Here is a 15,000-nt window from a genome sequence, read left to right as displayed (position 1 = left end):
ACAACAAGAGAACGAGGAGGAGGAACAAGAGAACGAGGAAGAGAACGAGAGAACGAGGAGGAACAACAAGGAGAAGGAACAAGAGAATGAGGAGAATGAGGAGGAGGAACAAGAGAACGAGGTAGAGAACGAGGAGGAACAACAACAGAACGAGGAGGAGGAACAAGAGAATGAGGAGATCAGGAGGAGGAACAAAAAGAGAACGAGGAGGAGGAACAAGAGAACCAATTGGTGATCAATATGCCTCGCGGGAGAACCCTCCCTCTCGCCGTCAGACCGGCGCTCGATGCCCCGGAGCGGCCCGAGGCTCGTTGCCCGTTGTCGTCGCGGCAACGGGCCGCGGTCGTATCATCGCCAACAGGCGAAAAACGTCGACAGACCTTTTAATAAACGTTGAACATGAATCACGGGGAATGACCTCATTAATTTCTGGTGGATTCTCCGCTCACATTTTTTTTGTAAATTACCCCCTTAAATATGAGCAAGCACACACACGCACACACACACACGCACACACACACACACACACACACACACACACACACACACACACACACACCCTCTCCAGGTCTTGGCGCAGGTGTGTGAAGAGCTTGAGGCGTCTGTACAGGACGTCCTGCTCCTGCTGCGCCAGGTTGTCCACCTCGTCCCTCTTCAAGGTCACCAGAGGTCGGTTGGAGTTGGACTTCCTCTTCATCTTCCAGAACTGATACAGGAAGTCCACCTGGAAGAAGAGGAAGCAGAAATGTTATATATATATTTTAATTGATAGAAGATTGTACTTTCAAAACTTTTCAGTAATAAGTAATAATAATAATAATAATAAGTATTATTCCATGAAAGCAGTTTGCCTTTAAAGAAACCATTTTACTTCTTACACTACATCTGTTATTCTTTTGCTTTTTAATGTTTTACTGACTGTTTTTTATTGTTTGAATGAATGTTAGGAATTGTTTTTTTTTGTAATCTTCTTTTCTTTTGCATTATGTTTTCATGCTTTTATGTGAAGCACTTGTTGTTGAAATGTGCTGCAAACTGACGTGCCGCATCAAGCTTTTACTTATAATCATAATTATTATATATTTACACGATTTTTTTTTAAGATGCTCCACGGATTTAATCGCCGTGGGCGATGTTCTCCAGCCAATCACAAGAGGCTTTTTGTTTGTTGAGGTTATGACTCGTTCTTTAATTATATATATTTATGAATTTGGCCTCATTTCTGAATGGAGCGTTTTTTTACATGTGGGATATTATTAGGAGCATTATTTTAATACACGGCTCAGTGCGTTGGACACGCCCACAATTAAACAACCAGCCAATAGTTTTCAGAGCTGGAGTAGAGACGACATTTCTGTCTACTTCTATTCTTCGAGGTTGATTTTCATTCAACATGTCGACAGCTCATTTGGGAATACTCTCTTTTTTTTAAAAATATAATATTTGGTGCACGTTGACGTCCTCTTGCATCTATTGGACGGCGCTGTTCGGTGTCACTAAACGCACCTGTGGGACGGGCAGCGCCAGGTTCCGGGCCACCTCCCGGGGGTCCACCAGCTGGTAGAACTCGTCCTCCAGCTCCTGCAGCTTCTGCTTCCTCTGGCTCACCTTCTCCCTCTCCAGCTGCTCGCGCTCGGCCCGCTGCTCGGACGCCGACGGCGCCCTCGGCTCCGCGGCGCCGCCGCCGGTGTTCGGTTGGTGCTGATGGTGGAGCGGCTCGGGGCCGGGGCCGGCGGCGCCCCAGTCCGGTCGGTTGGCGGCGCGGTTGTTGCCGTTGCTCGCGCCGGTCGAACCGGAGAGGTTGTTGGCCGCCGACGCGCCGCCGGCGGAGCAGCTGTGGTCCAGGCAGAAGGACTTGAAGCGCACCTCGTCGTTCTCGGCCAGGATGGTCCTCATCTCGGCGCCGTGGTCGAAGGCGCACGTCACATGGAAGGCCACGATGCAGGAGGGCATGGAGCACTGGGGGGGGGATATAATATGAGGTTTATTTATTTATTTTATTAAGAATATGGCGTCATTACGGCATCTTGGTAACATGCCGATCAGAACTTTCACAAAATATTCACAAAGGAGATCTATTTGCTTTTTAGAAGCTTTTGGAAACCGGAAGTCTTGAAGTAAATTCTACATTTGAGGACATATTTTGTCATAAATTGTTTCTTTGTATCTATATAACGCATTTAATACTTGACTTCCTTTACAGGGTTCTACGAAGGCGATAAAGGAGCTTATGAATATGAGATGTGACTTCACACTTGATGGAAAACGGAGGGAGGAAAGTAGTTTAGGACGCAGCGGCAATGAGATAAGAGGAGGAAGCGGGGAAGGATGCAGGGAGCCAAACAATAGAAGTAGCAGAGTAATTATAGTAAGAATGGAAGCTGGGAATCCCATTTGATTATTAATTATGTGTGTGGCTGAAAAGACAATCAGATGGAAATGCATTAAAAAAAAAGTTTATATTTTGCAGCGACTTCACTATTACTCTCTTTCTCTCGAGCAGGCATGGATATAAACACACACACACACACATCATTTGTTTTAATGTGTCATTTTCGGTTTCTTGTGCGATCGGAGCTCCAATACGAGTGCAGCGAAGCAGAAAGACGAGCTGAGTCACAACAAACACGGTTCCCCCATTTACACTGACAACCTGGCAACTTGGAATGTGTGTGTGTATGTGTATGTGTGTGTGTGTGTGTGTGTGTGTGTGTGTGTGTGTGTGTGTATGTGTGTGTGTGTGTGTGTGTGTGTATTTTGCTATCCATTACAGGTCATATCCATTACAGGCCTCCCACTGAGTCCCTCCAGGCATGGTGTGATTTTGTGGCTGTGCGTCGCTGTCACCGCGTGTTGTGTCAACGTGTGTGTGTGTGTGTGTGTGTGTGTGTGTGTGTGTGTGTGTGTGTTCAGCAGGCTGGTGAATCTCTTCACTGTGTTGTTTATGAATAAACTGACTGGAGGAAAACAACCTTTTCCTCTCTCGCTCAAATGCTTTTACAAAGAAAAGTGGGTCAATAGGAATTTTTTTTATTTGTTGCTAATTTAACAAATACAAATATACAAATAGTTTAATTTAATCGTGAATAGCACACACTGCGTATTGATTTAATTTTAATGCTGTAATAAGGTAGATTGTTTTACTAAATGTAAGGGAAAGGGATTCTAGTACATTTAAGTACATTTAGATTATTTTGGCCAAAATAATCACGTGTCATGTGATTTTCATATCGTCCCTAATAGGAAGTACTTGTTACTATTAAAATAGTCATTTTTAACATATAACCCGTTTAATCTAACAACACAGGTGGTGTGTGTGTGTGTGTGTGTGTGTGGAGGCAAACAACCCTCTGTAACTCTATATCAAAGTGTATTCGCTTAACCACGCCCCCTTTTGAGAGATCCAATAACCTGTCATCAATTAACCCCGCCCACATTGGAAAATAGACAAGTTAAAGACTTCCATTTCTTGTTTGAAGTTATTATGTTTTTCATCTTTATTGTTACTTGATGTCTCGCCTGTTTCAATCTGATGGACACGTTGACCTTTAAAACACATTTCAGTAAAAAGAAACTGACCTCAATCCACTAAAAAAATCAAAAAAACGTGAGATGGAGGAAGAGAAGGTTGAGATCCGATGATCACGGATCACCGGTGTTGATACCTCATCCTGTTAAAAAGTGGAGTCACAGTTTTAAACTGGAGGCCCGACTTCCCCCAAATGTCAGCGTGAGCCGCTCTCGCTAATTTGGTGTCAAAAGACGAAAAAGGTTGAGATGTTCGGTTTGGCCGTTTCCAGGAACAGCTTCAGCCAATGAGTGAGGACTTCTCTGAAAGAAGGTTTTTGATTGGATCCTCTTGTGAGACAGAAATGGGCCAGAATGTATCAAAGAAAGGGACATTCTGGGGCGTACATCCACCCATCCGTCCATGCATCCATCCATGCATCCATCCATCCATGCATCCATCCATGCATCCATTCATGCATTCATCCATCCATGCATCCATCCATGCATCCATTCATGCATCCATCCATGCATCCATCCATCCGTCCATGCATCCATCCATCCATCCATGCATCCATCCATCCATGCATCCATCCATCCATGCATCCATCCATCCATGCATCCATCCATGCATCCATTCATGCATTCATCCATGCATCCATCCATGCATCCATTCATGCATCCATCCATGCATCCATCCGTCCATGCATCCATCCATCCATGCATCCATCCATGCATCCATCCATCCATGCATCCATCCATGCATCCATCCATGCATTCATCCATCCATGCATCCATCCATGCATCCATTCATGCATTCATCCATCCATCCATGCATCCATCCATCCATGCATTCATCCATCCATGCATCCATCCATGCATCCATCCATCCATGCATCCATCCATGCATCCATCCATGCATCCATTCATGCATTCATCCATCCATCCATCCATGCATCCATCCATCCATCCATGCATCCATTCATGCATCCATCCATGCATCCATTCATGCATTCATCCATCCATCCATGCATCCATCCATCCATCCATCCATGCATCCATCCATCCATGCATCCATTCATGCATTCATCCATCCACCCATGCACCCCTTCATGCATCCATCCATCGATGCATTCATCCATCCATTCATGCATCCATCCAGCCATGCATCCATCCATTCATGCATCCATCCACCCCTTCATGCATCCATCCACCCCTTCATGCATCCATCCATTCATGCATCCATCCACCCCTTCATGCATCCATCCATTCCTCCATCCATCCATCATCTTGTCCAGTTCAGGGCTCACATCCACACAACCTATGTGCAATTTAGAGTAATGTCTGCATGTCTTTGGACTGTGGGAGGAAGCCGGAGAACCCGGAGGGAACCCCCTAGAACCTGCAAATTCCACCCAAAAAGGTCCGTCGAGGCCGGGAATCGAACCTGGGCCCCTCTCGCTGTGAAGCACCTTGTGCACCTCAACCTCCATCAGCATACTTTCCTTCCTGCAGCAGTTTAATTTGCTTCTGCTTCTGTTTCTATCTTCATGCTTGATTATTATTCTATAATATTATTTTATTATATTATTTTATTATTTTATCGTGTTCACTTCGACCAAAAGTATTTCAAACAAATACAAATAAAACGTTTGCCCGATGAACAAGTGTAATTCTGACATTAATGATAAATATGGGACCAAACCAACCTTGGGCCTCAACATTCATATTCTTCATCATGTTCTAATGCGCAGTCTTCTGTTCATTATATTTACTTTGTGTGTTTCTTTTTGCCGTTAAGCGCAAAAAGAGCCTCAGTCCCAAAATGTTCCAGAATATTGCCGGTTTGATCTGTTGGTTTTCATAACCTTTGATTCTCCTCCAAGCTGACGAGGTGCATATCTCCATCTCCACTCCAACACGCCCCACATCTTGTCTGAATTTGGGCCTTTCATGTGGTGTTTCATGTGGGCGAAGATCCTAAAGATGCTGCACCCTTCAATCAAATGGGAATATTCCAGAATGTCTCGATGCTTCATTTTTATTGGAAACCAATCTGTTCTTTTGGGACGTTCCACGTTATTTAAAAGGTGAACGGCTGCCACGAGGAAGACAAACCTTCTTCTTCTGGTTTACAGTTCGCAGAATTCTGAATATTGATCACACATCTGAGAGACGATGAGGTCAGCGAAGGTGTGTGTGCGTGTGTGTGTGTGTGTGTGTGTGTGTGTGCTCTCAAACGTATCGAGGAACCGCCGATCCGATCTCCTTCCCTCTTGGCGGGTGTAATGCCCGAGGGCACCCAAAGGGGGCACTCCTGTCAGACCAGACGCGAGTTGGACTCGTGATACGTTCAATATTAATGAAGTCGGGATAAACAAGCGAACAGTTCCCTTGACAACCGGACTCTTCCCCTCTTCTGGAGCGACTGGCAGCGGAATCGAACCGCCGTATTTTAGGACCACGACTTTATGTTTGAGCTTTTATTCATGTTTGTGTTTATGTTTGTGCTTATGTTTATGTTTGTGTTTATGTTTGTGCTTATGTTTATGTTTGTGCTTATGTTTGTGCTTATGTTTGTGTTTATGTTTGTGTTTATGCTTATGTTTGTGTTTATATTTATGTTTGTGTTTATGCTTAGGTTTGTGTTTATATTTATGTTTGTGTTTATGCTTATGTTTGTGTTTATATTTATGTTTGTGCTTATGTTTATCTTTGTGCTTGTGTTTATGTTTATGTTTGTGTTTATGTTTGTGTTTATGCTTATGTTTGTGTTTATATTTATGTTTGTGCTTATGTTTATCTTTGTGCTTGTGTTTATGTTTATGTTTGTGTTTATGTTTGTGTTTATGCTTATGTTTGTGTTTATATTTATGTTTGTGTTTATGCTTAGGTTTGTGTTTATATTTATGTTTGTGTTTATGCTTATGTTTGTGTTTATATTTATGTTTGTGCTTATGTTTATCTTTGTGTTTATGTTTATGTTTGTGTTTATGTTTGTGTTTATGCTTATGTTTGTGTTTATGCTTAGGTTTGTGTTTATATTTATGTTTGTGTTTATGCTTATGTTTGTGTTTATGCTTATGTTTGTGTTTATATTTATGTTTGTGCTTATGTTTATCTTTGTGCTTGTGTTTATGTTTGTATTTATGCTTATGTTTGTGTTTATGCTTATGTTTATATTTATGTTTGTGCTTATGTTTATGCTTATGTTTATATTTATGTTTGTGTTTATGTTTGTGTTTATGCTTATGTTTGTGTTTATGCTTAGGTTTGTGTTTATATTTATGTTTGTGCTTATGTTTATCTTTGTGCTTGTGTTTATGTTTGTGTTTATGCTTATGTTTATATTTATGTTTGTGCTTATGTTTATGCTTATGTTTATATTTATGTTTATGCTTATGTTTATATTTATGTTTGTGCTTATGTTTATGTTGATGCTTATGTTTCTATTTGTGTTTATGCTTATGTTTGTGTTTATGTTTGTGCTTATGTTTGTGTTTATATTTATGCTTATGTTTATGTTGATGCTTATGTTTATATTTATGCTTATGTTTGTGTTTATGCTTATGTTTATGCTTATGTTTGTGTTTATATTTATGCTCATGTTTATGTTGATGCTTATCTTTATGTTTGTGCTTATGTTTATCTTTGTGTTTGTATTCATGCTTATGTTTATGTTTATGTTTCTATTTGTAGTTATGCTTATGTTTGTTTGTGTTTATCTTTGTGTTTGTATTTGTATTCATGCTTATGTTTGTGCTTATGTTTATGTTTCTATTTGTGTTTATGTTTCTATTTATGCTTATGTTTGTTTATATTTATGCTTATGTTTATGTTTGTGTTTATGTTTATGTTTGTGTTTCTATTTATGTTTCTATTTATGCTTATGTTTATGTTTGTGTTTATATTTATGCTTATGTTTATATTTATGTTTATGTTTATATTTATGCTTATGTTTATATTTATGCTTGTGTTTGTGTTTATGTTTACGTGACCCACCTGTATGCAGGTTCCCGTGTGCTCTCGACAGAGGCTGCAGGACAGAGCCCAGCGGCTGGCGGGGATGTGGGACACCTTGGTGATGGGCTCCATCTTCTCTGGGCAGCCTATGCTCACCTGCAGGGACAAACCACCATCATCATCATCACCATCATCATCATCACCATCATCATCATCACCATCATCATCATCACCATCGGTTTATATCTAGATTCTAGATGATTGGGCCCAGGGTCTGTGTCTCTCTCTCTTTTCCTTCCCCTCCTCTCTCCATCTTCACTGCACTGAGGGTCTCGATAGAAAGCGGCGTTCAGACTCTAGAAGCCCGGCTGTTCGATGCCGATGTCAACGTGACCGATGGCCATGAAAAGGTCTCCGCTCTCTGAATGAGAGAATCCTCCAGCTGCTCCTCTTTAGCTGGTTTGTCAAGTGGGTGGTTTGAACACACACACACACACACACACACACACACACACACACACACACACACACACACACACAGCGCTCTTTTTTCCTGGAAATTTCCTCTCCGATCATATTCAGTGGAAATCTAGCCGGTGTTCAGAGTATGTGTGTGTGTGTGCGTGTGTTTGTGTGTGTGTGTTTGTGTAGCCGTCTGCTATTAAAGCCTGTTTAGCTCACACACACATGAAGCACAGACATGCACATTTCTTGTATTTTATTTAATTTAATTATAATTTAAATAAAATGTAAAAATTGGTTAAATTTGTTTTTATAAATAATGAATTTTAAATGTTTTGAATTAAAAAGATTCAGAAATTAAAAAACGTAGACATTTAAAAAGTTAAACAATTTTCCATATTTAATTTTAGAAATAATTAAGAAAAAAATTAAGAAAAAACAGAAACTTTCAAACAATTGAAAATTAAATATTTTTTAGAAATAATTAATCAAATTTAAAACGTAGAAATTTAAAAACTGAACCCAAATATAATTTTTTTTTTTTTTTAAATCGAGAATTTGAAAAGAAAAAAATAACCCAAAGAAAAAAATGTACGGCATGAAACACTCTTTCGAGTCACCGCGCGACAACACTCAAACACTCTGGTAAAAGAGGAGGCGTGGACACCAACATCACCCCGACACATCTCGATGTGCGACGGACTAGAAGAGTCTCACCTCGGGGATCCATAAGGCACAGCTGACGTGGACCCACTTGGTTCCACTGCGGGTGGGCTTGAGGGCCCCCCCTCTCTTGGGGCAGAGCAGGCATTTGGGCTGGACGCCCAGAGCGCAGGTCCGACACAGCCAGTTGCCCTGGGGAACCTTCAGGATGCCGTAACACGCCTGCGTTCAGAGTAGGGAAAGGAAGTTAGGAGAGGAAGTTAGGAGAGGAGACGAGGAGACGAGGAGCAGAGGACGAGGAGGTCGCGTCTGAAGGTGACAGAAGACCACCTGGTCGGGTTTCTACGGATTAACGAGCGAGATGTAATGTGTCACTTTAAAAGGTGCTTTAAACACCATCTTTATGCTAAGCTAACCGGCTGCTAGCAGCAACTTCTTATTTCATATATAATATTACGTCGCAAGCTCGTCACAAGCCTGGTGGTCAGTAGAGAGAATGCAGCTTTAACACATGAAGCATATACTTCTATACAACCAGAGGAGTCGCCCCTTGGTGGTCAGGAGAGAGAATGCAGCTTTAACACATGAAGCATATACTTCTATACAACCAGAGGAGTCGCCCCCTGGTGGTCAGTAGAGAGAATGCAGCTTTAACACATGAAGCATAGACTTCTATACAACCAGAGGAGTCGCCCCCTGGTGGTCAGTAGAGAGAATGCAGCTTTAACACATGAAGCATAGACTTCTATACAACCAGAGGAGTCGCCCCCTGGTGGTCAGTAGAGAGAATGCAGCTTTAACACATGAAGCATAGACTTCTATACAGCCAGAGGAGTCGCCCCCCTGGTGGTCAGTAGAGAGAATGCAGCTTTAACACATGAAGCATAGACTTCTATACAACCAGAGGAGTCGCCCCCTGGTGGTCAGTAGAGAGAATGCAGCTTTAACACATGAAGCATAGACTTCTATACAACCAGAGGAGTCGCCCCCTGGTGGTCAGTAGAGAGAATGCAGCTTTAACACATGAAGCATAGACTTCTATACAGCCAGAGGAGTCGCCCCCCTGGTGGTCAGTAGAGAGAATGCAGCTTTAACACATGAAGCATAGACTTCTATACAACCAGAGGAGTCGCCCCCTGGTGGTCAGTAGAGAGAATGTAGCTTTAACACATGAAGCACGGACTTCTATACAACCCGACCTGGTGGACGCAGACGTTGCACTTGTCACAGAACACCATCTCGTTGCCGTCCTCTCCCTCCGGCGAGCGGCAGACGTCACACACCACGTCCTCGTCGTACTCGATGCCGAGGCCTTCCTCCGTCTCGATGGCCTGACGCATCTTCTCCTCGCACGCACCCTCCAGCTGCACCAGGACGCACTCCATCGTCAGCTCGTCCAGCTCCGGCAGCGCTGGAGGACAGAAAGTACGACTTTGTTATATATTATATACGATTAAAAGTAAGCGTGCAGTAAGAGGGTCGAAACCTTTTCTCGTTACCAACGGTGATAACGGTAACGAGAAGCTGCTAATTGGCCAAATTCCGGGGCCAAAAAAAACATTTAAATTGGAAATGCCCTCCTTCACGTGTGCACCTCACAAGGTCACACAGGTCACAAGGTCGCACAGTTCACAAGGTCACACAGGTCACAAGGTCACACAGGTCACCCGGTTACAAGGTCACACGGGTCACGCGGGTCACAAGGTCGCACAGTTCACAAGGTCACACAGGTCACCAGGTTACAAGGTCACACAAGGTCACACGGGTCACGCGGGTCACAAGGTCGCACAGTTCACAAGGTCACACAGGTCACCAGGTTACAAGGTCACACAAGGTCACACGGGTCACAAGGTCACTAGGGTCACACAGGTCACAAGGTCACAGGTCACAAGGTCACACAGGTCACAAGGTCACACAGGCCACGTGTCGGCATCAGCGTTCATATTCCAGCTCAAAGTCGTGCCTCGTACCAGTTTGAGGTGCTGAGTGCTATAATGATATAATAATAATAATAATAATGATATGAAACGGGTAACATGGAGGCGTTAAAGCTAATGAAATTAAAAAGAGTTTCGTAATATGCCAGAAATCCTGATTACAGACACAATCTGTGGATTTTAATAAATTAATAATTGATATTCAATATCGCGGTGCCTCGGAATTATGTATTGATTTACTGGAGGGGTTCATCCTGCGCCTCCATCTGGTATTCATGTCAAGGAACCTCTGAACTAACCCCCCCCCCCCCCCCCAAAAAAAGAGTGTTTTAAAAATGCATAAAGTTCTGGAGCTTCACAGAAACACGGCTTCGCTTCTGATATTCAGATCTGAACTTTCAGCTCTATGTTCAAATATTATTCTTGAACCTGAAACTTTGTCACGAATGAAGAACTGAAGCAAATAAACAGGAAGTAAAGTTAGATATTAACCTGCATTGGCATTTACGGCATGAACTAAGCACACACACACTACACACACACACTACACACACACACACACACACACACACACACACACACACACACACACACACACTGTAGACTTTATATCTATCTTCTGTGGGTTTGCTTCCGTGTTTGTTCATGTGACAGCTGTCGTACATGCGCACATTAAACATTGTGTGCATGTGGTCACAACTCTCACACACACACGTACACACACACACACACACACACACACACACACACACACACACACATAAATGCTGAGTCACTCCATCGTGAGTCGTGCCGCCTCTCCCGGCAGAACCAATCAACCGTCTGTTTGTTTGGTTCTGCATTGAGGGTTATGAACAATGTGTGTGTGTGTGTGTGTGTGTGTGTTTGTGAGATGGTGGAGATGGGAGGAACCTTTGATGACACTAAACTGTGACGATAAATGAGGAACTTATAATATAATATATAATATAATATACCTTATTATAAGTCCTAAAGAAACAACTTTATTACGACTATAGTCTCTCTTAACGGTCTGTTACTCAAACACAACATCCAGTCAATTGATCAATTAACCAATTAGCCAATTAGCCAATTAGCCAACTAACCAACGTGGAAATCCTTCATAATCATTCCTGGTTCATTTGACCCCCCGTTTCCTCCAGGTTTGGGGGAGGAAAAACAAATTATTATTATATACATATTATTATTATATATTATTAGATTATGGTATATATATTTCTTTTTTTAACCCAAAAACTAAAGAAAATAGTTTCTGATTTAATTCCGCAGTGAGATTTTAAAGTAATTAATCAGGGACAAAATGCAAAAGATCGTAAATTATGATTATTATTGTTTGGTAAAAAAGAAACTTCATCTGCACGCCACTCGTGTTTTATTACTTACGGGATTGACATATACGGCATGAACTAAGCACGCACACACACACACACACACACACACACACACACACACACACACACACACACACACACACTTCACCGGTTTCGGGGGTCTTGCACTCACCCATCTGCCTGAACTCGTGGTTCACCAGCTCCAGCCAGGCCACGTCCAGGTCGTCCAGGTCGTAGCCGCTGTAGCGCTGGGTGGGAGGAGCCTGGTCCTCGCCGCCGCCCCCAATCTCCTGCCCGCCGTCGGAAAGCCCGCCCGGCGACAGCGACCTGGCGGCACCAAAGAGAGAGAGAGAGAGAGAGAGAGAGAGAGAGAGAGAGAGTTGGTCAAGAGCTCAGTATTAAACTTGCCGATGGGTAAAAATTCCTGCGGTTGATTGACAGATTAATTAAGACACAAGCTTTTAACAGTTATATTATATTATACATATAATATGTATGTATATAATACCCCCGGCGACCAACACTTTAATCAAATGAATTAAACCACAAGATGTCGCACGTTATTTATGATACAATAATCGTACATTTCTTTATTAACCAGCGTGAATATCTGGACTAAACAACCTGAACTGAGGTTGAGTGACTTTGACCCTTTGACCCTAAACCAGCTCAGGTGTGACGGTGTTCTTAAACACGGGAAGATCTAAACTGACAAAAGGCCCCAGAGGTCGTGTCAAGGTCGGGTCAAAGAAAAAGAGTTATTGAACGGTTCTAATTGGCTCCTTCGTTTCTAAGAGTGTGTGATCTCTTTTTCTTTTTCTCCACAATTTTACAAAGTCACACACACGCACACACACACACACCTTACATGTATGTATTCACACACACACACACACACACACAGATACATACACTTTACATACATGTATGCACACACACACACACACCTTACATGTATGTATGCACACACACACGCACACACACACAGATACATACACCTTACATACATGTATGCACACACACACACACACACACACACACACACCTTACATACATGTATGCACACACACACACGCACACACACACCCACACACACACACACACACACACAGATACATACACCTTACACACATGTATGCACACACACACACACACACACACCTTACATACATGTATGCACACACACACACACACACACACACACACACACACCTTACATACATGTATGCACACACACACACACACACATACATACACCTTACATACATGTATGCACACACACACACACACACACACACACACACACACACACACACACACCTTACATACATGTATGCACACACACACACACAGAAAAACATACATACACCTTACATACATGTATGCACACACACACACACACACACACACACACACACACCTTACATACATGTATGCACACACACACACACACACACGCACACACAAACACTTAAATTGCGACACCCTGCAGGCTTGAGGAGGAAGCCCTCGGGTCCTGAGTTCCTGGTCCAGAAAGACTGAATTACCAAAAACAGTAAAAGGAAGAAGAAGAAGAAGAAAGAAGACCAAGTGGCTTCAGACAGGAAGCGGAGAGGAAGCGGACAGGAAGCTGACAGGAAGCTGACAGGAAGCTGCTCGGGGCCAGAGTCTGGTCTCTGGAGCCCGGGGGACCTGAACATCAACAACAGCAGGAAATGGGGTCAGGAACTCTGCTCGACCCACTGGGAGCCAATAAAGACTCAAACACACACACACACACACACACACACACACACACACACACACACACACACACACACACACACACACACACACACACACACAAGCTAATAGACACATATAGTGTGGCACAAAATAAGGCAGAGAGCCACTAAACACACACACGGCATTAGGCAGGGAGGCACCACTGATAGTGTGTAGATCACACACACACACACAACAGCTCTGTGTTTTGCATATTAACACACACACACACACACAGACACACACACACACACACCGTGATTCACTCGCTCTCCCGCTGAAGTCGTGAGCTTTGTGTTGAAAAGGTGAAGTGTGTCAGTGATCAAAACAACAAAACAAGACAACCTTTCGTTCTCTGTTTAGCTCCTCCCCCAAGCCCCGCCCCCCATCGTCAACGGCTCATTATTATACCGCGCAGTTATCATCGTCATCTGTCCGTCACTGCCGCTGCCCTCACGTCAAGCATTACAGTGATCATCATCACCATCATCACCATCACCACCAACACCATCATCATCACCACCATCATCACCATCATCATCACCACCATCACCATCATCACCATTATCATCATCATCATCACCACCATCATCACCATCATCATCACCAACATCACCACCATCATCATCATCATCACCATTATCATCATCATCATCACCACCACCATCACCACCATCATCACCATCATCATCATCACCATCACCATTATCATCATCATCATCACCATTATCATCATCATCATCACCACCATCATCACCATCATCATCACCAACATCACCACCATCATCATCATCATCACCATTATCATCATCATCATCATCACCACCATCACCACCATCATCACCATCATCATCATCACCATCATCACCATTATCATCATCATCATCACCATTATCATCATCACCACCATCACCACCATTATCACCAACATCACCACCATCATCATCACCATTATCATCATCATCATCATCATCACCACCATCACCACCATCACCATCATCACCATCATCATCACCAACATCACCATCATCATCATCATCATCACCATTATCATCATCATCATCACCATCATCACCACCATTATCATCATCATCATCACCATCACCATCACCATCATCACCATCATAACCACCATCATCATCAGCATCACCACCATTATCATCATCACCACCATCATCATCATCAGCATCACCACCATTATCATCATCAGCATCACCACCATTATCATCATCATCATCACCATCACAACCATCATTATCATCATCATCACCATCATCACCACCATCACCACCATCATCATCACCATTATCATCATCACCATCATCACCATCACAACCATCATCATCATCACC

At 42.9% G+C, this 15,000-nt stretch overlaps 1 protein-coding gene across 1 annotated transcript in view; it reads right to left on the bottom strand.

The window, feature by feature from the left end:
• Window positions 1-15,000, bottom strand: part of jade2 (jade family PHD finger 2) — a 112,161-nt gene that overhangs the window by 35,680 nt on the left and 61,481 nt on the right. The window contains exons 5-10 of the mRNA XM_034550433.1: window positions 12,057-12,211; window positions 9,795-10,006; window positions 8,650-8,817; window positions 7,510-7,626; window positions 1,507-1,959; window positions 560-724 (exon numbers count right to left, since the gene is read on the bottom strand). Coding sequence (XP_034406324.1) covers window positions 560-724; window positions 1,507-1,959; window positions 7,510-7,626; window positions 8,650-8,817; window positions 9,795-10,006; window positions 12,057-12,211 — 1,270 coding nt within the window. The remainder of the gene's footprint in view (window positions 1-559; window positions 725-1,506; window positions 1,960-7,509; window positions 7,627-8,649; window positions 8,818-9,794; window positions 10,007-12,056; window positions 12,212-15,000) is intronic.

The sequence above is a fragment of the Cyclopterus lumpus genome, chromosome 14 (assembly GCF_009769545.1).
Source record: "Cyclopterus lumpus isolate fCycLum1 chromosome 14, fCycLum1.pri, whole genome shotgun sequence".
In the NCBI taxonomy this organism is placed as follows: domain Eukaryota; kingdom Metazoa; phylum Chordata; class Actinopteri; order Perciformes; family Cyclopteridae; genus Cyclopterus; species Cyclopterus lumpus.
The sequence above is the reverse complement of the archived record's forward strand: the minus strand, read 5'-3'. Positions and strand labels throughout refer to the sequence as shown.